Source organism: Tachyglossus aculeatus, chromosome 26 (assembly GCF_015852505.1).
Source record: "Tachyglossus aculeatus isolate mTacAcu1 chromosome 26, mTacAcu1.pri, whole genome shotgun sequence".
Lineage (NCBI taxonomy): Eukaryota > Metazoa > Chordata > Mammalia > Monotremata > Tachyglossidae > Tachyglossus > Tachyglossus aculeatus.
Genome location: NC_052091.1, coordinates 7228579 through 7251893, shown reverse-complemented (window position 1 = coordinate 7251893; position 23315 = coordinate 7228579). Strand labels below are relative to the sequence as shown.

Genomic DNA, 23315 nt, shown 5'->3' with positions numbered 1-23315 from the left:
CAGGGTACTTGATGATGAAGGCATTTGTTAACCACTTACTACGTGCAAAGCACTGTTCTAAGCACTGGGGAGGTTACAAGGTGATCAGGTTGTCCCATGGGGGGCTCACAGTTTTAATCCCCATTTTACAGATGAGGTAACTGAGGCAGGGAGAATAATAATGATAATAATAATAATAATAATAATGGCATTCGTTAAGCGCTTACTTGTTCTAAGCGCTGGGGAGGTTACAAGGTGATCAGGTTGTCCCACGGGGGGCTCACAGTTTTAATCCCCATTTTCCAGAAGAGGGACCTGAGGCCCAGAGAAGTGAAGTCATCAATTCATCAATTGTATTTAGTGAGCGCTTACTGTGTGCAGAGCACTGTACTAAGCGCTTGGGAAGTACAAGTTAGCAACCTATAGAGACAGTCCCTACCCAACAGTGGGCTCACAGTCTAAAAGGGGGAGACAGAGAACAAAACCAAACATACTAACAAAATAAAATAAATAGAATAGATATGTACAAGTAAAATAAATAGAATAGATATGTACAAGTAAAATAAATACAGTAATAAATATATACAAGCATATATACAATAGAATATACAGGTAATAGAATATGACTTGCCTAAAGTCACACAGCTGACAGCTGGCAGAGCTGGGATTCGAACCCATGACCTCTGACTCCAAATCAATCAATCAATCAATCGTATTTATTGAGCGCTTACTATGTGCAGAGCACTGTACTAAGCGCTTGGGAAGTACAAATTGGCAACACATAGAGACAGTCCCTACCCAACAGTGGGCTCACAGTCTAAAAGGGGGAGACAGAGAACAGAACCAAACATACCAACAAAATAAAATAAATAGGATAGAAATGTACAAGTAAAATAAATAAATAAATAGAGTAATAAATATGTACAACCATATATACATATATCCAGGTGCTGTGGGGAAGGGAAGGAGGTAAGACGGGGGGATGGAGAGGGGGACGAGGGGGAGAGGAAAGAAGGGGCTCAGTCTGGGAAGGCCTCCAAAGCCCGGGCTCTTTCCACTGAGCCACGCTGTTACTTGTGAGGCGCTTACTAGGTGCCGGGGTGGATCCAAGCTCGTCGTCGGCGAGACCCCCGCCCCCCAACCAGGCCTGGCAAGGAAGCCCCGTCTCCCCGCGGAGCCGTACCTTGTCCATGCTGAACAGAGCCTGGTACTGGGGGATGACGGCGTTGCGGGGCTCGGTGAGGATCTGGACGAGGGTCTTCTCGTCGAGGCTGTGCAGGGGGACCACGACGGGCAGCCGGCCCACGAACTCGGGGATCATGCCGAACTCGATCAGGTCCCGGGCTTCCACGTGCCGCAGGAGCCGGTCCTTCTCTTCCAGGTCCTGGGGGCCGGCGGACTCCCCGCTGCGGCTGGCCAGCTCGGCCGCCGCCCTGCGCCCCTTCCCCAGGTTCGACTGGGTCCCGAACCCCAGGTACTGAAAAAGACACACACACACACAACCGCGGCTTTGGAGTGCTTACTGTGGACTAAGCGCTTGGGAAGTCCAAGTTGGCCACATCTAGAGACGGTCCCTACCCGACAGTGGGCTCACAGTCAATCAATCAATCGTCTTTATTGAGCGCTTACTGTGTGCAGAGCACTGGACTAAGCGCTTGGGAAGTCCAGGCTGGCAACATCTAGAGACGGTCCCTACCCGACAGTGGGCTCACAATCAATCAATCAATCAATCAATCGTATTTATTGAGTGCTTACTGTGTGCAGAGCACTGGACTAAGCGCTTGGGAAGTCCAAGTTGGCAACGTATAGAGACGGCCCCTACCCAACAGTGGGCTCACAGTCAATCAATCAATCAATCGTATTTATTGAGCGCTTACTGTGTGCAGAGCACTGGACTAAGCACTTGGGAAGTACAAGTTGGCAATGTATAGAGATGGTCCCTACCCAACAGTGGGATCACAGTCAATCAATCAATCAGTCGTATTTATTGAGCGCTTACTGCGTGCAGAGCACTGGACTAAGCGCTTGGGAATTCCAGGCTGGCAACATCTAGAGACGGTCCCTACCCGACAGTGGGCTCACAATCAATCAATCAATCAATCGTATTTATTGAGTGCTTACTGTGTGCAGAGCACTGGACTAAGCGCTTGGGAAGTCCAAGTTGGCAACGTATAGAGACGGCCCCTACCCAACAGTGGGCTCACAGTCAATCAATCAATCAATCGTATTTATTGAGCGCTTACTGTGTGCAGAGCACTGGACTAAGCACTTGGGAAGTACAAGTTGGCAATGTATAGAGATGGTCCCTACCCAACAGTGGGCTCACAGTCAATCAATCAATCAGTCGTATTTATTGAGTGCTTACTGTGTGCAGAGCACTGGACTAAGCGCTTGGGAAGTCCAGGCTGGCAACATCTAGAGACGGTCCCTACCCGACAGTGGGCTCAAAGTCAATCAATCAATCAGTCGTATTTATTGAGCGCTTACTGTGTGCAGAGCACTGGACTAAGCGCTTGGGAAGTCCAAGTTGGCAACATATAGAGACGGTCCCTACCCAACAGTGGGCTCACAGTCAATCAATCAATCAATCAATCGTATTTATTGAGCGCTTACTGTGTGCAGAGCACTGGACTAAGCACTTGGGAAGTACAAGTTGGCAATGTATAGAGATGGTCCCTACCCAACAGTGGGCTCACAGTCAATCAATCAATCAGTCGTATTTATTGAGTGCTTACTGTGTGCAGAGCACTGGACTAAGCGCTTGGGAAGTCCAGGCTGGCAACATCTAGAGACGGTCCCTACCCGACAGTGGGCTCAAAGTCAATCAATCAATCAGTCGTATTTATTGAGCGCTTACTGTGTGCAGAGGACTGGACTAAGCGCTTGGGAAGTCCAAGTTGGCAACATATAGAGACGGTCCCTACCCAACAGTGGGCTCACAGTCAATCAATCAGTCAATCGTATTTATTGAGCGCTTACTGTGTGCAGAGCACTGTAGTAAGCGCTTGGGAAGTACAAGTTGGCAACATATAGAGACAGACCCTACCCAACAGTGGGCTCACGGTCTAAAAGGGGGAGACGGAGAACAGAACCAAACATACTAACAAAATAAAATAAATACAATAGATATGTACAAGTAAAATAGAGTAATAAATATGTACAGACGTATATACATATATCCAGGTACTGTGGGGAAGGCAAGGAGGTAAGATGGGGGGGGGGATGGAGAGGGGGACGAGGGGGAGAGGAAGGAAGGGGCTCAGTGTGGGAAGGCCTCCTGGAGGAGGTGAGCTCTCAGTAGGGCTTTGAAGGGAGGAAGAGAGCTAGCTTGGCGGATGGATGGGCAGAGGGAGGCCATTCCAGGCCCGGGGGAGGACGTGGGCCGGGGGTCGATGGTGGGACAGGCGAGAAGGAGGTACGGGGAGGAGATTAGCGGCGGAGGAGCGGAGGGTGCGGGCTGGGCTGGAGAAGGACAGAAGGGAGGTGAGGTAGGAGGGGGCGAGGGGATGGATGGACAGCCTGGAAGCCCAGGGTGAGGAGTTTCTGCCTGATGTGCAGATTGATAGGGTAGGGACTGTCTCTATATGTTGCCAACTTGTACTTCCCAAGCGCTTAGTCCAGTGCTCTGCACACAGTAAGCGCTCAATAAATACGATTGAATGAATGAATGAATGAATTGATTGGTAGCCACCGGAGATTTTTGGCAACATCTAGAGACGGTCCCTACCCAACAGTGGGCTCACAGTCCAGTTAGCGCCGGACCGGCGGGGGCCCCGGGGAGCCACTGAGCCCTTTGGCGGCGGACGGGGACACGAGAAAAGGCTCCTTAGAAGGACACTAGAAGACACAGTCTTCTAGACTGTGAGCCCACTGTTGGGTCGGGACCGTCTCTATGTGTTGCCAACTTGGACTTCCCAAGCGCTTAGTACAGTGCTCTGCACACAGTAAGCGCTCAATAAATACGACTGATTGACACACACACAAGCTCAACAGGACACGGGCTTCCTCTACACCAATAATAATAATGATGGCATTTATTCAGCGCTTACTATGTGCAAAGCACCATTCTAGGCGCCGGGGAATTTACAAGGTGATCAGGTTGCCCCCCGTGGGGCTCACAGTCTTCATCCCCATTTTACAGAGGAGGGAACTGAGGCCCAGAGAAGTGAAGTGACTTGCCCAAAGTCACACAGCTGACAAGTGGCAGAGCCGGGATATGAACCGATGACCTCTGACTGCAAAGCCCGGGCTCTTTCCGCTGAGCCACGCTGCTTCCCTACTTCCCAAGCGCTTAGTACAGTGCTCTGCACACAGTAAGTGCTCAATAAATACGACTGATTGATAGTACAGTGCTCTGCACACAGTAAGCACTCAATAAATACGATGGAATGAATGAATGAATGAAGCACTGTTCTAAGCGCTGCAGGGTTAGAAGGTGATCAGGCTGCCCCCCGTGGGGCTCACAGTCTTCATCCCCATTTTACAGAGGAGGGAACTGAGGCCCAGAGAAGTGAAGTGACTCGCCCAAAGGCACACAGCTGACAAGTGGCAGAGCCGGGATATGAACCGATGACCTCTGACTGCAAAGCCCGGGCTCCTTCCGCTGAGCCACGCTGCTTCCCTACTTCCCAAGCGCTTAGTACAGTGCTCTGCACACAGTAAGTGCTCAATAAATACGACTGATTGATAGTACAGTGCTCTGCACACAGTGAGCACTCAATAAATACGATGGAATGAATGAATGAAAGAAGCACTGTTCTAAGTGCTGCAGGGTTAGAAGGTGATCAGGCTGCCCCCGTGGGGCTCACAGTCTTCACCCCCATTTTACAGAGGAGGGAACTGAGGCCCAGAGAAGTGAAGTGACTTGCCCAAAGTCACACAGCTGACAAGTGGCAGAGCTGGGATATGAACCGATGACCTCTGACTGCAAAGCCCGGGCTCCTTCCGCTGAGCCACGCTGCTTCCCTACTTCCCAAGCGCTTAGTACAGTGCTCTGCACACAGTAAGTGCTCAATAAATACGACTGATTGATAGTACAGTGCTCTGCACACAGTAAGCACTCAATAAATACGATGGAATGAATGAATGAATGAAGCACTGTTCTAAGCGCTGCAGGGTTAGAAGGTGATCAGGTTGCCCCCCGTGGGGCTCACAGTCTTCATCCCCATTTTACAGAGGAGGGAACTGAGGCCCAGAGAAGTGAAGTGGCTTGACCAAAGTCACACAGCTGACAGGCGGCAGAGCCGGGATATGAACCGATGACCTCTGACTGCAAAGCCCGGGCTCTTTCCGCTGAGCCATGCTGCTTCCCTACTTCCCAAGCGCTTAGTACAGTGCTCTGCACACAGTAAGTGCTCAATAAATACGATTGATTGATAGTACAGTGCTCTGCACACAGTAAGCACTCAATAAATACGATGGAATGAATGAATGAATGAAGCACTGTTCTAAGCGCTGCAGGGTTAGAAGGTGATCAGGCTGCCCCCTGTGGGGCTCACAGTCTTCATCCCCATTTTACAGAGGAGGGAACTGAGGCCCAGAGAAGTGAAGTGACTCGCCCAAAGTCACACAGCTGACAAGTGGCAGAGCCGGGATATGAACCGATGACCTCTGACTGCAAAGCCTGGGCTCCTTCCGCTGAGCCACGCTGCTTCCCTAATTCCCAAGCGCTTAGTACAGTGCTCTGCACACAGTAAGTGCTCAATAAATACGACTGATTGATAGTACAGTGCTCTGCACACAGTGAGCACTCAATAAATACGATGGAATGAATGAATGAAAGAAGCACTGTTCTAAGCGCTGCAGGGTTAGAAGGTGATCAGGCTGCCCCCGTGGGGCTCACAGTCTTCACCCCCATTTTACAGAGGAGGGAACTGAGGCCCAGAGAAGTGAAGTGACTTGCCCAAAGTCACACAGCTGACAAGTGGCAGAGCCGGGATATGAACCGATGACCTCTGACTGCAAAGCCCGGGCTCCTTCCGCTGAGCCACGCTGCTTCCCTACTTCCCAAGCGCTTAGTACAGTGCTCTGCACACAGTAAGTGCTCAATAAATACGACTGATTGATAGTACAGTGCTCTGCACACAGTAAGCACTCAATAAATACGATGGAATGAATGAATGAAAGAAGCACTGTTCTAAGCGCTGCAGGGTTAGAAGGTGATCAGGCTGCCCCCCGTGGGGCTCACAGTCTTCACCCCCATTTTACAGAGGAGGGAACTGAGGCCCAGAGAAGTGAAGTGACTCGCCCAAAGTCACACAGCTGACAAGTGGCAGAGCCGGGATATGAACCGATGACCTCTGACTGCAAAGCCCGGGCTCCTTCCGCTGAGCCACGCTGCTTCTCTACTTCCCAAGCGCTTAGTACAGTGCTCTGCACACAGTAAGTGCTCAATAAATACGACTGATTGATAGTACAGTGCTCTGCACACAGTGAGCACTCAATAAATACGATGGAATGAATGAATGAAAGAAGCACTGTTCTAAGCGCTGCAGGGTTAGAAGGTGATCAGGCTGCCCCCGTGGGGCTCACAGTCTTCACCCCCATTTTACAGAGGAGGGAACTGAGGCCCAGAGAAGTGAAGTGGCTTGACCAAAGTCACACAGCTGACAAGTGGCAGAGCCGGGATATGAACCGATGACCTCCGACTGCAAAGCCCGGGCTCTTTCCGCTGAGCCACGCTGCTTCCCTACTTCCCAAGCGCTTAGTACAGTGCTCTGCACACAGTAAGTGCTCAATAAATACGACTGATTGATAGTACAGTGCTCTGCACACAGTAAGCACTCAATAAATACGATGGAATGAATGAATGAATGAAGCACTGTTCTAAGCGCTGCAGGGTTAGAAGGGTGATCAGGTTGCCCCCCGTGGGGCTCACAGTCTTCATCCCCATTTTACAGAGGAGGGAACTGAGGCCCAGAGAAGTGAAGTGGCTTGACCAAAGTCACACAGCTGACAGGTGGCAGAGTCGGGATATGAACCGATGACCTCCGACTGCAAAGCCCGGGCTCTTTCCGCTGAGCCATGCTGCTTCCCTACTTCCCAAGCACTTAGTACAGTGCTCTGCACACAGTAAGTGCTCAATAAATACAATTGATTGATAGTACAGTGTTCTGCACACAGTAAGCACTCAATAAATACAATGGAGTGAATGAATGAATGAAGCACCGTTCTAAGCACTGCAGGGTTAGAAGGTGATCAGGTCGCCCCCCGTGGGGCTCACAGTCTTCATCCCCATTTTACAGAGGAGGGAACTGAGGCCCAGAGAAGTGAAGTGACTCGACCAAAGTCACACAGCTGACAGGTGGCAGAGTCGGGATATGAACCGATGACCTCCGACTGCAAAGCCCAGGCTCTTTCCGCTGAGCCACGCTGCTTCCCTACTTCCCAAGCACTTAGTACAGTGCTCTGCACACAGTAAGTGCTCAATAAATACAATTGATTGATAGTACAGTGTTCCGCACACAGTAAGCACTCAATAAATACAATGGAGTGAATGAATGAATGAAGCACCGTTCTAAGCGCTGCAGGGTTAGAAGGTGATCAGGTTGCCCCCCGTGGGGCTCACAGTCTTCATCCCCATTTTACAGAGGAGGGAACTGAGGCCCAGAGAAGTGAAGTGACTCGACCAAAGTCACACAGCTGACAGGTGGCAGAGCCGGGATATGAACCGATGACCTCCGACTGCAAAGCCCGGGCTCCTTCCGCTGAGCCACGCTGCTTCCCTACTTCCCAAGCGCTTAGTACAGTGCTCTGCACACAGTAAGTGCTCAATAAATACGACTGATAGTACAGTGCTCTGCACACAGTAAGCACTCAATAAATACGATGGAATGAATGAATGAATGAAGCACTGTTCTAAGCGCTGCAGGGTTAGAAGGTGATCAGGCTGCCCCCCGTGGGGCTCCCAGTCTTCATCCCCATTTTACAGAGGAGGGAACTGCGGCCCAGAGAAGTGAAGTGACTTGACCAAAGTCACACAGCTGACAGGTGGCAGAGCCGGGATATGAACCGATGACCTCCGACTGCAAAGCCCGGGCTCTTTCCGCTGAGCCATGCTGCTTCCCTACTTCCCAAGCGCTTAGTCCAGTGCTCTGCACATAGTAAGCGCTCAATACATACGATTGATTGATTGATTGATTGATCTACTTCAAGATCTACGCGGCTGCGGCCACTCAAACGGAGGCTCACGGCTGCCCGCGGCGGCCTCGGCGACGGAGGAAGCCGCCCTTGGGGGTCCTTCCGGCGGCCATCCCCACCCGGGAGGTGAGTCCAGCGGTTCGGGCCGCCCCCCGGGGCCACGGACGCGGCGTCCCCGCTGACCCTCTCCCGAAGGGCCCGGCCCGCCCTCACCTTCTCGTTCTTCCTCCGGCTGATGATGCGGTCTAGGCCGTTGAACGCGCCCGAGGCCACGAACAGGATGTTGGTGGTGTCCACCTGCACCGTCTCGCCGCGGAGCTTCCGGGAGTTCTTCTCGGGGACGTTGACGATCGTCCCTTCGAGGAGCTTCAGCAAGCCCTGGGCCGGGGGCGGGGGGGGGAGGGAGAGGCCGGTGGGCTTCGGCGCCGCAAAAGCGCCGGATAAGACCCCTAAAACCGCGACACCCGACAACGCTTCCACACTCGGATGCCGCTTTCAGTCGGCCGGGATGCGGTCGGGGTCTGATGATGATGATGATGATGATGGTATTTGTTAAGCGCTTACTACGTGCAAAGCACTGTTCTAAGCGCTGGCTGATCCCTCGGCGCTTTTTGGACGTGGGGGAGACGGTGAGGTTCGGATTATTGGCACTTCCCCGGGGGGACGAGGCCGCCTCGGTGGTGGTGTTTACAGTGAGTCCACCTTCCTTGGGGAGATGGGAACCCTTCCCCCCAGCCTCGGAGCCGCGTGGGGAAAGGAATGGGGATTTTCCATCTCGGGGTGTGCGGGAGGGGGACGCCACAACAGCAGACATCCCGTGGCCCTGCCCTAATAATAATAATAATAATAGCATTTGTTAAGCGCTTACTATGTGCAGAGCACTGTTCTAAGCACTGGGAGGGATACAAGGTGATCAAGTTGTCCCACGTGGGGTTCACAGTCTTAATCCCCATTTTACAGAGGAGGGAACTGAGGCTCAGAGAAGTTAAGTGACTTGCCCAAGGTCACACAGCAGACACGTGGCGGAGCCGGGATTCGAACCCATGACCTCTGACTCCAAAGCCTGGGCTCTTTCCAATGAGCCACGCTGCTTCTCCTAAGCGCTGTACTAAGCGCTGCCCTAGGCAGCTGTGTGGCTTTGGGTAAGTCACTTAACCTCTCTGTGCCTCAGTTACCTCACCGATAAAATGGGGGCTAAGACTACGAGCCCCACGTGGGACAATCAGATAATCCTGTATCTACCCCAGTGCTTAGAACAATGCTTGGCACATATAAGCACTAACAAATACCATCATTATTCTTATTATTATAGGTTGATTTTTACGGCCTCCCAAGGCCCGCTGTAGCTGCCCTCTAAATTGGACCTTGGATTCATTCATTCAATCGTATTTATTGAGTGCTTACTGTGTGCAGAGCACTGGACTAAGCGCTTGGGAAGTACAAGTTGGCAACATATTGGATTGAAAATTGCCTCCGTATCTGTCCTCTAAATTGGACTATTACTCTATTTATTTATTTATTACTCTATTTATTACTCTATTTATTTATTTATTACTCTATTTATTTATTTATTTTACTTGTACATATCTATTCTATTTATTTTATTTTGTTAGTATGTTTGGTTTTGTTCTCTGTCTCCCCCTTTTAGACTGTGAGCCCACTGTTGGGTAGGGACTGTCTCTAGATGTTGCCAATTTGTACTTCCCTAGCGCTTAGTCCAGTGCTCTGCACATAGTAAGCGCTCAATAAATACGACTGATTGATTGATTGATTGATTGATTGGACCTTGGATTGAAAATTGTCTCTTTCGGGTTTTTTTGGCGGGGGGGGGAGTATATATATATATTTTTTTTTTCTTATGAAATCTATACGGTTCTACTCCTTATTCCTTTACTGGAAGATTAAAATGAAAGATCACGATGGGCTCCGGGAGAAAAATATCACTGTGCCCTCTAGATCATAACTTCGCTGTGGGCTGTGAAATTGTCCAACTCTGTTGCGCTAACCTCTCCCAACTGCTTAGCACAGTGTTCTAAGCGCTCCATAAATACCACTGATCGATCGATTACGATCGATTATCCGATGGCTGATTGGAAGCTCTTACGTCCACATCCTCAGACTTTCTCGCTATCCCTGTTGTTCATCTGAGCGTCCGTCTCCCCGACTAGACTGTGAGCTCCTCGAGGGCAGGGAACTCTCCTACTGTTCCCTCCCTCACACCTAATACGGGGCTCTGCCCGCGGTAAGCGCTCAATAAATACCATCGATCAACTGACTAGGGTGCCAATCATGACTCTAAAGATGACATCAAGTCCGTTCAACAGGAGGGAAGAGAAATCCACCCGGATCCCTGCGTGGTGGATGTGAGCAGGATGGCGGCGTAAAAAAAGAAACCAAAAACGCAACCAACCATCAACCGACAGTATCTGGGCGCCTTCACGGGGAAAAGCCAGTCAATCATATATACTGAGCGCTTACCGTGTGCTGAGCACTGTACTGAGTGCTTGGGAGAGGATAACACGAAAGAATCGGTAGACGCGATTCCCTGCCCACAACGAGCTTACAGCCTGGGGGGACCAGTGATATTTACTGAGCACTTACCGCGTGCCCAGCACTGTACTAAGCGCTTGGGAGAGTACAATATAGCAGAGTTGGTAGACACGTTCCCCGCCCACGATGAGCTTACAGTCTAGAGGGGAACAAAGGCATTGATAAAAATATATAACGGATACGTAAAGTGCTGCAGGGCTGGGAGAGGGAAGCACTCCATCATCATCATCATCAATCGTATTTATTGAGCGCTTACTATGTGCAGAGCACTGGACTAAGCGCTTGGGAAGTACAAATTGGCAACACATAGAGACAGTCCCTACCCAACAGTGGGCTCACAGTCTACAAGGGGGAGGCGGAGAACAAAACCAAACATACTAACAGAATAAAATAAATAGAATAGATACGTACAAATAAATAAATAAATAAATAGAGTAATAATAATAATAATAATAATAATAATAATAATAATAATGTTGGTATTTGTTAAGCGCTTACTATGTGCAAAGCACTGTTCTAAGCGCTGGGGTAGGTACAAGGTAATCAGGTTGTCCCACGAGGGGCTCACAATCTTCATCCCCATTTTACAGATGAGGGAACTGAGGCCCAGAGAAGTGAAGTGACTTGCCCAACGTCACACAGCTGACAAGTGGCGGAGCCGGGATTTGAACCCACGACCTCTGACTCCAAAGCCCAGGCTCTTTCCACTGAGCCACGCTGTAATAAATATGTACAAACATATATACATATATCCAGGTGCTGTGGGGAAGGGAAGGAGGTAAGATGGGGGGGATGGAGAGGGGGACGAGGGGGAGAGGAAGGAAGGGGCTCAGTCTGGAGCCCAATCATATTTATGGAGCACTTACTGAGTGCCAAGCTCTGTACTAAGTGCTTGGGAGAGGCCAACTCCTAGACCCATGTTTATTCTGCTTCTCCTGGCACATACCACAGACTGGGAATGATCCCATTCAATTAATTAAAGGTATTTCTTGAGCACTTACCACGTGCAGAGCTCTGCAATAAGCACTTGGTCTCCCAGTACAATGGAACTGGTAGGCATGTTTCCCCCCACAGGGAGCTTACAGTCTAGAGGGAGCTTACTGCCCAGAGTGCTATTGTATGTGCTCCCAAAGACAGCCATGAAGGATGGGGGTAAGGAGAAAAGCAGAGGATGAGCTCAATCCTTTGGGGAATAGGGAAGAGGATAGGGAAGCAGCGTGGTGCCGTGGAGAGAGCGCAGGCCCGGGAGTTAGGTGGTGGGTTCTAATCCCAGCTCCACAGTCCGTCTGCTGTGTGACCCTGAGCAAGTCACTTCACTTCTCTGGGCCTCAGTTGCCTCATCTGTAACTGAGACTTTTGAGCCCCACGTGGGACAGAGACTGCGTCCAACCCAATCCACCTCAGTGCTCGGTACGATTCCTGGTAAACAGTAGGTGCTTAACAAATACCATTATTGTTATCATTATTATTCGTTCATTCAATCGTATTTATTGAGCGCTTACTGTGTGCGGAGCACTGTGCTAAGCGCTTGGGAGGTACAAGTTGGCAACATATGGAGACGGTCCCTACCCAACAGTGGGCTCACAGTCTAGAAGGCTGTGATAATAATAACAATAATTATTATTATTATTAGCATAAGGTCAGTGTTGCACCTCTTTACCAGAGCCAGGTTGATTGTGGTCGTTAAGCATTTACTATGTGCTGGGCACTGTAAGCTCTTTGGGGCAAGGGAATGTTTCTGTTTATTGTTTCTAGATTGTGACCCCGTTGTTGGATAGGGACCGTCTCTATATGTTGCCAACTTGTACTTCCCAAGCGCTCAGTACAGTGCTCTGCACACAGTAAGCGCTCAATAAATATGATCGAATTAATGAATGACACCCTGAGCCATTTCCTCAGGGACTTGGCAGGAAGTCCGTGAAGTTTTTCAGGACTGGGAAAAACCAATCCCAAAAGACCCCAGCGAAGAAGGGATGTCCCCCCCACCCCCCATTCTCCCGCCATTTTCTTGAGGTGTCCCCAGTTGGGCCATTTGATGCTGACGGGACCTGCCAACTTGTACTTCCCAAGCGCTCAGTACAGTGCTCTGCACACAGTAAGCGCTCAATAAATACGATTGAATGAATGAATGAATGACACCCTGAGCCGTTTCCTCAGGGACCTGACAGGAAGTCCGTGAAGCTTTTCGGGACTGGGAAAAAACGATCCCAAAAGACCCCAGCGAAGAAGGGATATCCCTCCCACCCCCAGTTCTCCCGCCATTTTCTCGAGGTGTTCCCAGTTGGGCCACTTGACACTGATGGGACCTGCCAACTTGTACTTCCCAAGTGCTCAGTACAGTGCTCTGGACACAGTAAGTGCTCAATACGAATGAATGAATGAACGAATGACACCCCGAGCTGTTTCCTCAGGGACCTGACAGGAAGTGTCCGTGAAGCTTTTCGGGACTGGGAAAAACCAATCCCAAAAGACCCCAGCGAAGAAGGGATGTCCCCCCCACCCCCTCTTCTTCAGCCATTTTCTCGAGGTGTTCCCAGTTGGGCCACTTGACGCTGACAGGACCTGCCAACTTGTACTTCCCAAGTGCTTAGTACAGTGCTCTGCACACAGTAAGCGCTCAATAAATACGAATGAATGAATGAATGATACCCCGAGCCGTTTCCTCAGGGACCTGACAGGAAGTGTCCGTGAAGTTTTTCGGGACTGGGAAAAACCAATCCCAAAAGACCCCAGCGAAGAAAGGATATCCCTCCCACCCCCAGTTCTCCCGCCATTTTCTCGAGGTGTTCCCAGTTGGGCCAACTGACGCTGACGGGACCTGCCAACTTGTACTTCCCAAGCGCTCAGTAGAGTGCTCCGCACACAGTAAGAGCTCAATAAATACGATTGAATGCATGACACCCGGCGCCGTTTCCTCAGGGACCTGACAGGAACTGTCTGTGAACTTTTTCGGGACAGGGAAAAACCAATCCCAAAAGACCCCAGCGAAGAAGGGATGTCCCTCCCTCCCCCATTCTCCCACCATTTTCTCGAGGTGTTCCCTGTTGGGCCACTTGACGCTGATGGGACCTGCCAACTTGTACTTCCAAAGCGCTCAGTACAGTGTTCTGCACACAGTAAGCGCTTAATAAATATGAATGAATGAATGACACCCCGAGCCGTTTCCTCAGGGACCTGACAGGAACTGTCCGTGAACTTTTTCGGGACTGGGAAAAACCAATCCCAAAAGACCCCAGCGAAGAAGGGATGTCCCCCCCACCCCCCCCCATTCTCCCACCATTTTCTCGAGGTGTTCCCAGTTGGGCCACTTGACGCTGGGCGGACGGGAGGGTGGGAGGGTCCGGTGTCGGGCCTCGGCCTTTTGGGGAGGCGGGAGGGCGGGCGTGGGGGGTGGGGGGGGTGGGAGGGGTGGAAACAAAAGAGCGGACTGCTTACTTGCTGAACGCCTTCTCCACCTACATCCCGCAACTGATGAATGCCCGGCACGCTGCCAATCTTATCTACTTCATCCAGAAAGACAATTCCTATAATTTAAGGAGGACGCTATTTATAACGGGAAACGGTCAGACACAAGATAACCTTATCCATCAGTATCGGCGGGTCCCCGCAGCAAGGGGAGGGTGGGGGGGATGGAGTCCGGGCCCTTCCCGCGCGCGACCGATCGGCCCTACCGACGACCGTCTTCCCCGGGGCCGCTTTAGCGCGCCTCCGTCCCGTCCCGTCTGTCTGCCGTTCCCTGTGGGGATGAAGAGAGACCCGGCTCCCCCCAACCCCGTCTAATGGGGTCACGTCGGGGCGGCCCACCTTGACGGGAGGAAGGGAGCGAGTGGGTGAAGGCCAGGCTTCCCGGAGTTAATAAAGTCGGAAGGCCTCCATCTGGAGCCTTCTTCAGCCCCTCTGGACATTCCGGATCTTGTCGGGGAGCCGGGATGGGCGAAGCCCCTCGGAAAACCCGGGTCGTCCCTCCTCTCACCCCTCAACCCCGCCCAGGGTGGATACACGATTCCCCACGTTTCTCCGGGGAAAACTGTGGGGGAGAGGGGGGGAGGTAGAGGAAGGAAGTGGGAAATGGTGCCATGGGTCTGCTCCTGAGAGCCTTCGGGCCGAAGGTCGGCTGGGGGACGTCCATCTGGGCATCCAGGGGGTGGGAATGGGAGCCCATCTTGGGGAAGGAAGAGGAGCGGTAGTAGCTGCCACATGGGGAAGGCAAGGATGCTTCCGTAACTTGCTGGGCTCCATCCAGGGTGCGGGGAGCCCGAGGTGGCTCACTGACCCCTCTACATCATCATCATCAATCGTATTTATTGAGCGCTTACTGTGTGCAGAGCACTGTACTAAGCGCTTGGGAAGGACAAACTGGCAACATATAGAGACAGCCCCTACCCAACAGTGGGCTCACAGTCTAAAAGGGGGAGACGGCCTCGGGCCGGCCTTCCTGTGGGCTCCGCTCTCCGGGGCTTGGGCCGTGAGAGGTCGGGGGGCTGAAGGTACCGCGGGGGAACGCGGTCGCCCTTCGGTCGGTAGCCACTGCTGCCGACGCATCGCTCCCCCAGCCCTCGGTGGAGGGGAGGGGGTGGTCGTGTGGTCCGGCTGTCCGGGCGACGGTTTAAAAGGGGGGGTCCCCTCAGGCCGGGGGGGAAGAGGCCTAAGATGGAGACTTTTCTGGGGCAGATGGGGGCTTGGAGACCCGCTGATTCTAGAAGGGGCCCAAATGTAGGAGGGGTCCCCTGGGGAGTAGCCGCGGGTCGGCGGGAAGGAGGTGACGCCGGCCCCCGGACCTGCCGACGGCAGCTCTGGGACCAGCGCGATATAACGGCTAAAACACAGGCCTGAGAGTCAAAAGGTCAGGGATTTTAATCCCGGCTCCGCCACGTCTGCGGTGTGACCTTGGACAAGTCACTTCACTTCTCTGTGCCTCGGTTCCCTCGTCTGTTCAACAGGGACTGAGACTGTGAGCCCCACGTGGGGCAGGAACTGTGTCCAACCCAAATTGCTTGTATCCTTCTTAGCGCTTAGTACAGGGCCTGGCACACAGTAAGTGCTTAACAAAAACCACAATTGTTATTATTATTAGGAAACTCCGTCACTTCACTTCTCTGTGCCTCGGTTCCCTCGTCTGTTCAACAGGGACTGAGACTGTGAGCCCCACGTGGGGCAGGAACTGTGTCCAACCCAAATTGCTTGTATCCTTCCCAGCGCTTAGTACGGTGCCTGGCACACAGTAAGTGCTTAACAAAAACCACAATTGTTATTATTATTAGGAAACTCCGTCACTTCACTTCTCTGTGACTCGGTCCCCTCGTCTGTACAACGGGGATTGAGCCTGTGAGCCCCACGTGGGGCAGGAACTGTGTCCAACCCAAACTGCTTGTATCCTTCCCAGCGCTTAGTACAGTGCCTGGCACACAGTAAGTGCTTAACAAAAACCACAATTGTTATTATTATTAGGAAACTCCGTCACTTCACTTCTCTGTGCCTCGGTTCCCTCGTCTGTACTACAGGGATTGAGACTGTGAGCCCCACGTGGGGCAGGAACTGTGTCCAACCCAAATTGCTTGTATCCTTCCCAGCGCTTAGTACAGTGCCTGGCACACAGTAAGTGCTTAACAAAAACCACAATTGTTATTATTATTAGGAAAGTCCGTCACTTCACTTCTCTGTGCCTCGGTCCCCTCGTCTGTACAACGGGGATTGAGACTGTGAGCCCCACGTGGGGCAGGAACTGTGTCCAACCCAAATTGCTTGTATCCTTCCCAGCGCTTAGTACGGTGCCTGGCACACAGTAAGTGCTTAACAAAAACCACAATTGCTATTATTATTAGGAAACTCCGTCACTTCACTTCTCTGTGCCTCGGTTCCCTCGTCTGTACAACGGGGATTGAGCCTGTGAGCCCCACGTGGGGCAGGAACTGTGTCCAACCCAAATTGCTTGTATCCTTCCCAGCGCTTAGTACGGTGCCTGGCACACAGTAAGTGCTTAACAAAAACCACAATTGTTATTATTATTAGGAAAGTCCGTCACTTCACTTCTCTGTGCCTCGGTCCCCTCGTCTGTACAACGGGGATTGAGACTGTGAGCCCCACGTGGGGCAGGAACTGTGTCCAACCCAAATTGCTTGTATCCTTCCCAGCGCTTAGTACGGTGCCTGGCACACAGTAAGTGCTTAACAAAAACCACAATTGCTATTATTATTAGGAAACTCCGTCACTTCACTTCTCTGTGCCTCGGTTCCCTCGTCTGTACAATGGGGATTGAGCCTGTGAGCCCCACGTGGGGCAGGAACTGTGTCTAACCCAAATTGCTTGTATCCTTCTTAGCGCTTAGTACAGGGCCTGGCACACAGTAAGTGCTTAACAAAAACCACAATTGTTATTATTATTAGGAAACTCCGTCACTTCACTTCTCTGTGCCTCGGTTCCCTCGTCTGTTCAACAGGGACTGAGACTGTGAGCCCCACGTGGGGCAGGAACTGTGTCCAACCCAAACTGCTTGTATCCTTCCCAGCGCTTAGTACAGTGCCTGGCACACAGTAAGTGCTTAACAAAAACCACAATTGTTATTATTATTAGGAAACTCCGTCACTTCACTTCTCTGTGCCTCGGTTCCCTCGTCTGTACTACAGGGATTGAGACTGTGAGCCCCACGTGGGGCAGGAACTGTGTCCAACCCAAATTGCTTGTATCCTTCCCAGCGCTTAGTACGGTGCCTGGCACACAGTAAGTGCTTAACAAAAACCACAATTGTTATTATTATTAGGAAACTCCGTCACTTCACTTCTCTGTGACTCGGTCCCCTCGTCTGTACAACGGGGATTGAGCCTGTGAGCCCCACGTGGGGCAGGAACTGTGTCCAACCCAAACTGCTTGTATCCTTCCCAGCGCTTAGTACAGTGCCTGGCACACAGTAAGTGCTTAACAAAAACCACAATTGTTATTATTATTAGGAAACTCCGTCACTTCACTTCTCTGTGCCTCGGTTCCCTCGTCTGTACTACAGGGATTGAGACTGTGAGCCCCACGTGGGGCAGGAACTGTGTCCAACCCAAATTGCTTGTATCCTTCCCAGCGCTTAGTACGGTGCCTGGCACACAGTAAGTGCTTAACAAAAACCACAATTGTTATTATTATTAGGAAACTCCGTCACTTCACTTCTCTGTGCCTCGGTCCCCTCGTCTGTACAACGGGGATTGAGACTGTGAGCCCCACGTGGGGCAGGAACTGTGTCCAACCCAAATTGCTTGTATCCTTCTTAGCGCTTAGTACAGGGCCTGGCACACAGTAAGTGCTTAACAAAAACCACAATTGTTATTATTATTAGGAAACTCCGTCACTTCACTTCTCTGTGCCTCGGTTCCCTCATCTGTACAACGGGGATTGAGACTGTGAGCCCCACGTGGGGCAGGAACTGTGTCCAACCCAAATTGCTTGTATCCTTCCCAGCGCTTAGCACGGTGCCTGGCACACAGTAAGTGCTTAACAAAAACCACAATTGCTATTATTATTAGGAAACTCCGTCACTTCACTTCTCTGTGCCTCGGTTCCCTCGTCTGTACAACGGGGATTGAGCCTGTGAGCCCCACGTGGGGCAGGAACTGTGTCTAACCCAAATTGCTTGTATCCTTCTTAGCGCTTAGTACAGGGCCTGGCACACAGTAAGTGCTTAACAAAAACCACAATTGTTATTATTATTAGGAAACTCCGTCACTTCACTTCTCTGTGCCTCGGTTCCCTCGTCTGTTCAACAGGGACTGAGACTGTGAGCCCCACGTGGGGCAGGAACTGTGTCCAACCCAAATCGCTTGTATCCTTCCCAGCGCCTAGTACAGTGCCTGGCACACAGTAAGTGCTTAACAAAAACCACAATTGTTATTATTATTAGGAAACTCCGTCACTTCACTTCTCTGTGCCTCGGTCCCCTCGTCTGTACAACGGGGATTGAGACTGTGAGCCCCACGTGGGGCAGGAACTGTGTCCAACCCAAATTGCTTGTATCCTTCCCAGCGCTTAGTACGGTGCCTGGCACACAGTAAGTGCTTAACAAAAACCACAATTGCTATTATTATTAGGAAACTCCGTCACTTCACTTCTCTGTGCCTCGGTTCCCTCGTCTGTACAACGGGGATTGAGCCTGTGAGCCCCACGTGGGGCAGGAACTGTGTCTAACCCAAATTGCTTGTATCCTTCTTAGCGCTTAGTACAGGGCCTGGCACACAGTAAGTGCTTAACAAAAACCACAATTGCTATTATTATTAGGAAACTCCGTCACTTCACTTCTCTGTGCCTCGGTTCCCTCGTCTGTTCAACAGGGACTGAGACTGTGAGCCCCACGTGGGGCAGGAACTGTGTCCAACCCAAATCGCTTGTATCCTTCCCAGCGCCTAGTACAGTGCCTGGCACACAGTAAGTGCTTAACAAAAACCACAATTGTTATTATTATTAGGAAACTCCGTCACTTCACTTCTCTGTGCCTCGGTCCCCTCGTCTGTACAACGGGGATTGAGACTGTGAGCCCCACGTGGGGCAGGAACTGTGTCCAACCCAAATTGCTTGTATCCTTCCCAGCGCTTAGTACAGTGCCTGGCACACAGTAAGTGCTTAACAAAAACCACAATTGTTATTATTATTAGGAAACTCCGTCACTTCACTTCTCTGTGCCTCGGTCCCCTCGTCTGTACAACGGGGATTGAGACTGTGAGCCCCACGTGGGGCAGGAACTGTGTCCAACCCAAATTGCTTGTATCCTTCCCAGCGCTTAGTACGGTGCCTGGCACACAGTAAGTGCTTAACAAAAACCACAATTGTTATTATTATTAGGAAACTCCGTCACTTCACTTCTCTGTGCCTCGGTCCCCTCGTCTGTACAACGGGGATTGAGACTGTGAGCCCCACGTGGGGCAGGAACTGTGTCCAACCCAAATTGCTTGTATCCTTCCCAGCGCTTAGTACGGTGCCTGGCACACAGTAAGTGCTTAACAAAAACCACAATTGTTATTATTATTATTATTAGGAAACTCTGTCTGCCTGCCGTTGTCCATCCAAGGGTTGGGTGGGAAGGGAGACCGAGAGCGCGGTGGGGGGGTTCTGGCGCTCAGCACAATGCCGGCCCCGCTGCCTCCTGAACCAGAAAGGGGCATGGGAAGGTTTGCGGGGAGCACTCATTCAAAATCTTATTTATTGAGCGCTTACCGTGTGCAAAGGACCGTATTAAGTGCCTTGGGCACCCTCCGTTCAACTGACCAGCCCAAAACCATCGGGACGGGTCCCGAGCTACTAATCCAGTCTGCCAAAGCCGTTGTCTCCGGTCCCTCCCTTCGGGAAGCCGCCAGCCCCCCGGCCTCCGCAAAAAAACGTACCCTGTTGGGCTTTCTCGACGTTGTAGTTGGCGTCCTGGAGCAGCTTGGCGACCACGGACTCGATGTCTTCGCCCACGTACCCGGCCTGAGTCAATGTGGTGCAGTCACAGATGGCGAAGGGCACGTCCAGGCACTTGGCTAGGGTCTGGGCCAGCAGGGTTTTCCCTGGAAAGGTTCAGCGGGAAACGGGGGAAGCTATAAGGCCGCGGTCGACGGTCCCCGGCAAACATTCGCACCGGTGGGGAAAGCCTGGGAATGATTTCTATCTCCCTTCGGGCATGGGGTTGAGTTGCCCTGCTCTTGTTGGCACTCTGGGTGCCAGGGAGAAGACGCAGATTTCCTCCAGACTGTAAACGAATGTGTCTGTTTACTATTATATTGTACTCTCCCAATCAATCAATCGTATTTATTGAGCGCTTACTGTGTGCAGAGCACCGGACTAAGCGCTTGGGAAGTCCAAGTTGGCAACATATAGAGACAGCCCCTACCCAACAGTGGGCTTACAGTCTAGAAGCGCTTAGTAGAGAAGCAGCGTGGCTCAGTGGAAAGAGCCCCGGCTTTGGAGTCGGAGGTCATGGGTTCAAATCCCGGCTCTGCCACCTGTCAGCTGTGTGACTTTGGGCAAGTCACTTCACTTCTCTGTGTCTCAGTGACCTCATCTGTAAAATGGGGATGAAGACTGTGAGCCCCCCGTGGGCCAACCTGATCGCCTTGTAACCTCCCCAGCGCTTAGAACAGTGCTTTGCACATAGTAAGCGCTTAGTAAATGCCATCATCATTATTATTATTATTACAGTGCTTTGCACACAGTAAGCGCTCAATAAATACAATCGATTGAATGAATTTCTCCCACTCCCAGCAACTCATGGTGACGAAGAGACCCATTCGGAAGCAGCGTGGCTGAGTGGAAAGAGCCCGGGCTTTGGAGTCAGAGGACATGGGTTCAAATCCCGGCTCCACCAATTGTCAGCTGGGTGACTTTGGGCGAGTCACTTCACTTCTCTGGACCTCCGTTACCACATCTGGAAAACGGGGACGAAGACCGTGAGCCCCCAGTAGGACAACCGGATCATCGTGTATCCCCCCCAGTGCTTAGAACGATCAATCAATCAATCAATCGTATTTAATGAGCGCTTACTGTGTGCAGAGCACTGTACTAAGCGCTTGGGAAGGACAAGTTGAAGTGCTTTGCACATAGTAAGCGCTTTATTATTATATAGCTGGTTGGCCTGGGCTGGAGGAGTTTCTGGACTAATTTTGGGGGACATTTTTGGCACATTTGGACATTTCTTGTCCGCTTGTCAGTGGGCCGGGGCGCCCCGAAGACCGGGATGCCGTCCACCCGTCCCGGTGATGGCCGACAGGCTCCGCGGGCTCTTCCCGCCCTCCCTGCGGGAAAGCCACCTTGCTCGCCAAGTCAGGCGGGCTCGGCTGGGCGCTGGGATCGAGCGTTACCTGAGCCGGTCGGTCCGAGGAGCAGGATGTTGCTCTTTTCCAGCTTGATGTCGTCGTGGGCGGAATCCAGCACTTCCCCGCCTCGCTTCTCCTGAGGGGCCTGCTGGCTGACCTGCTGCTGCATGGACGCCCCCAGGGCGTTGCCGTGCGGGCTGATCCCGGCGATCTGCAGCAGTTCTGGAAAGGGGCCGGGAGCAGTTCCGGGGAAATTGGTCGGGGGTAGAAGAGTCCCCTCGCCCGCCCTTCCCCATCAATCAATCAATCAATCGTATTTATTGAGCGCCTACTGTGTGCAGAGCACTGTACTAAGCGCTTGGGAGGTACAAAACAGCTGCCAGGCGGCAGATGATAATAATAATAATAATAATAATAACAGTGGCATCTGTTAAGCGCTTACTATGTGCCAAGCACTGCTCTAAGCGCTGGGGGGGATACAAGGTAATAAGAGCCCAGGCTTTGGAGTCAGAGGTCATGGGTTCGAATCCCGGCTCCGCCACTTGTCAGCTGTGGGGCTTTGGGCAAGCCACTCAACTTCTCTGCGCCTCAGTTCCCTCATCTGGAAAATGGGGGTGAAGACTGTGAGCCCCCCGTGGGACAACCTGATCGCCTTGTATCCCCCAGCGCTTAGAACAGTGCTTTGCACGTAGTAAGCGCTTAATAAATGTCATTATATATATAAAAAAAGGTCGTCCCACATGGGGCTCACAGTCTTCATCCCCATTTTCCAGATGAGGGAACTGAGGCCCGGAGAAGCGACCTGCCCGGAGTCCCCCGGCTGGCAATTGGCAGGGCCGGGGTTTGAGCCCATGACCTCTGACCCCAAAGCCCGGGCTCTTTCCACTGGGCCACGCCGCTTCTCCCATAATAATCTTAATGATAATGATGGCGTTTGTTAAGCGCTTACTATGTGCAAAGCACTGTTCTAAGCGCTGGGGGGGAGGCCGGGCGGGTCTTCGGCTCCGATGAGGTTGTCTCCCCGGAGGGAGTTTACCTCAGAAAAGGAGGGTCGGCCTCCGGGGCAGGAAACGGGGAGGGCGGCAAAGGCCATGTGGCCGAGAGGAATTGGCCGGACCCCCGGCCTCCCCTCTCCCCTGCACACGCGCACTGACCGCTTCTCGCCCCCCCCGCCCCCCTCCTTCGAGCGCAGCGGCCCGCACAGAGTCCCGCACAACGCCCCGCTTCCCCTTTAGGATTCCATCAGGAATCATCATCAATCGTATTTATTGAGCGCTTACTGTGTGCAGAGCACTGTGCTAAGCGCTTGGGAAGGACAAGATGGCAACATATAGAGACAATCGAAGGCTTGGGGATGTAGTCCCGCCCAAACAAACAAAAAAACACACACATATAATACACTCTCTCTCTCTCCCCCCCACCTCAGCTGGCATGGCCGGATTCGGCCGGTGGACTGGGCTGGGCTCCCGCGGAATCCCTCCCGGTGCCCCAAGGCCGCCCGATGCCCCAACACGCATACACCGGGGCGCCCACCCCCCTTAAAGCCGTGTTGGGGGTCTTCGTGGCCGGTGCACGGTTGCGGTGGGCCCGCAGTGGGGACCCCCCCAGGGGCCCTTGGCCACCCCCGCCGCTGCTCTAAGCGCTGGGGTAGATACGAGGTAATCAGGTCGCCCCACGTGAGGCTTGGCCTTAATCCCCATTTCACAGATGAGATAACTGAGGCACATAAAACTTAATAATAATAATAATAATAACGGCATTTATTAAGCGCTTACTATGTGCAAAGCGCTGTTCTAAGCGCTGGGTTAAGTGACTTGCCCAAAGTCACACCGCTGACAAGCGGCGGAGCCGTCCAACTCCCTTCTGACAGGGAGACCAATCAAT

General features: G+C 52.0%; 1 protein-coding gene across 2 annotated transcripts in view; it reads right to left on the bottom strand.

The window, feature by feature from the left end:
* Nucleotides 1–23315, bottom strand: part of CLPX (caseinolytic mitochondrial matrix peptidase chaperone subunit X) — a 67685-nt gene that overhangs the window by 9298 nt on the left and 35072 nt on the right. For both annotated transcript variants that reach the window (XM_038767532.1, XM_038767533.1), the window contains 5 exons: nt 21477–21653; nt 20022–20186; nt 14104–14192; nt 8332–8496; nt 1163–1456 (listed from right to left, as the gene is read on the bottom strand). In XM_038767532.1, the coding sequence (XP_038623460.1) occupies nt 1163–1456; nt 8332–8496; nt 14104–14192; nt 20022–20186; nt 21477–21653 (890 nt within the window). The remainder of the gene's footprint in view (nt 1–1162; nt 1457–8331; nt 8497–14103; nt 14193–20021; nt 20187–21476; nt 21654–23315) is intronic.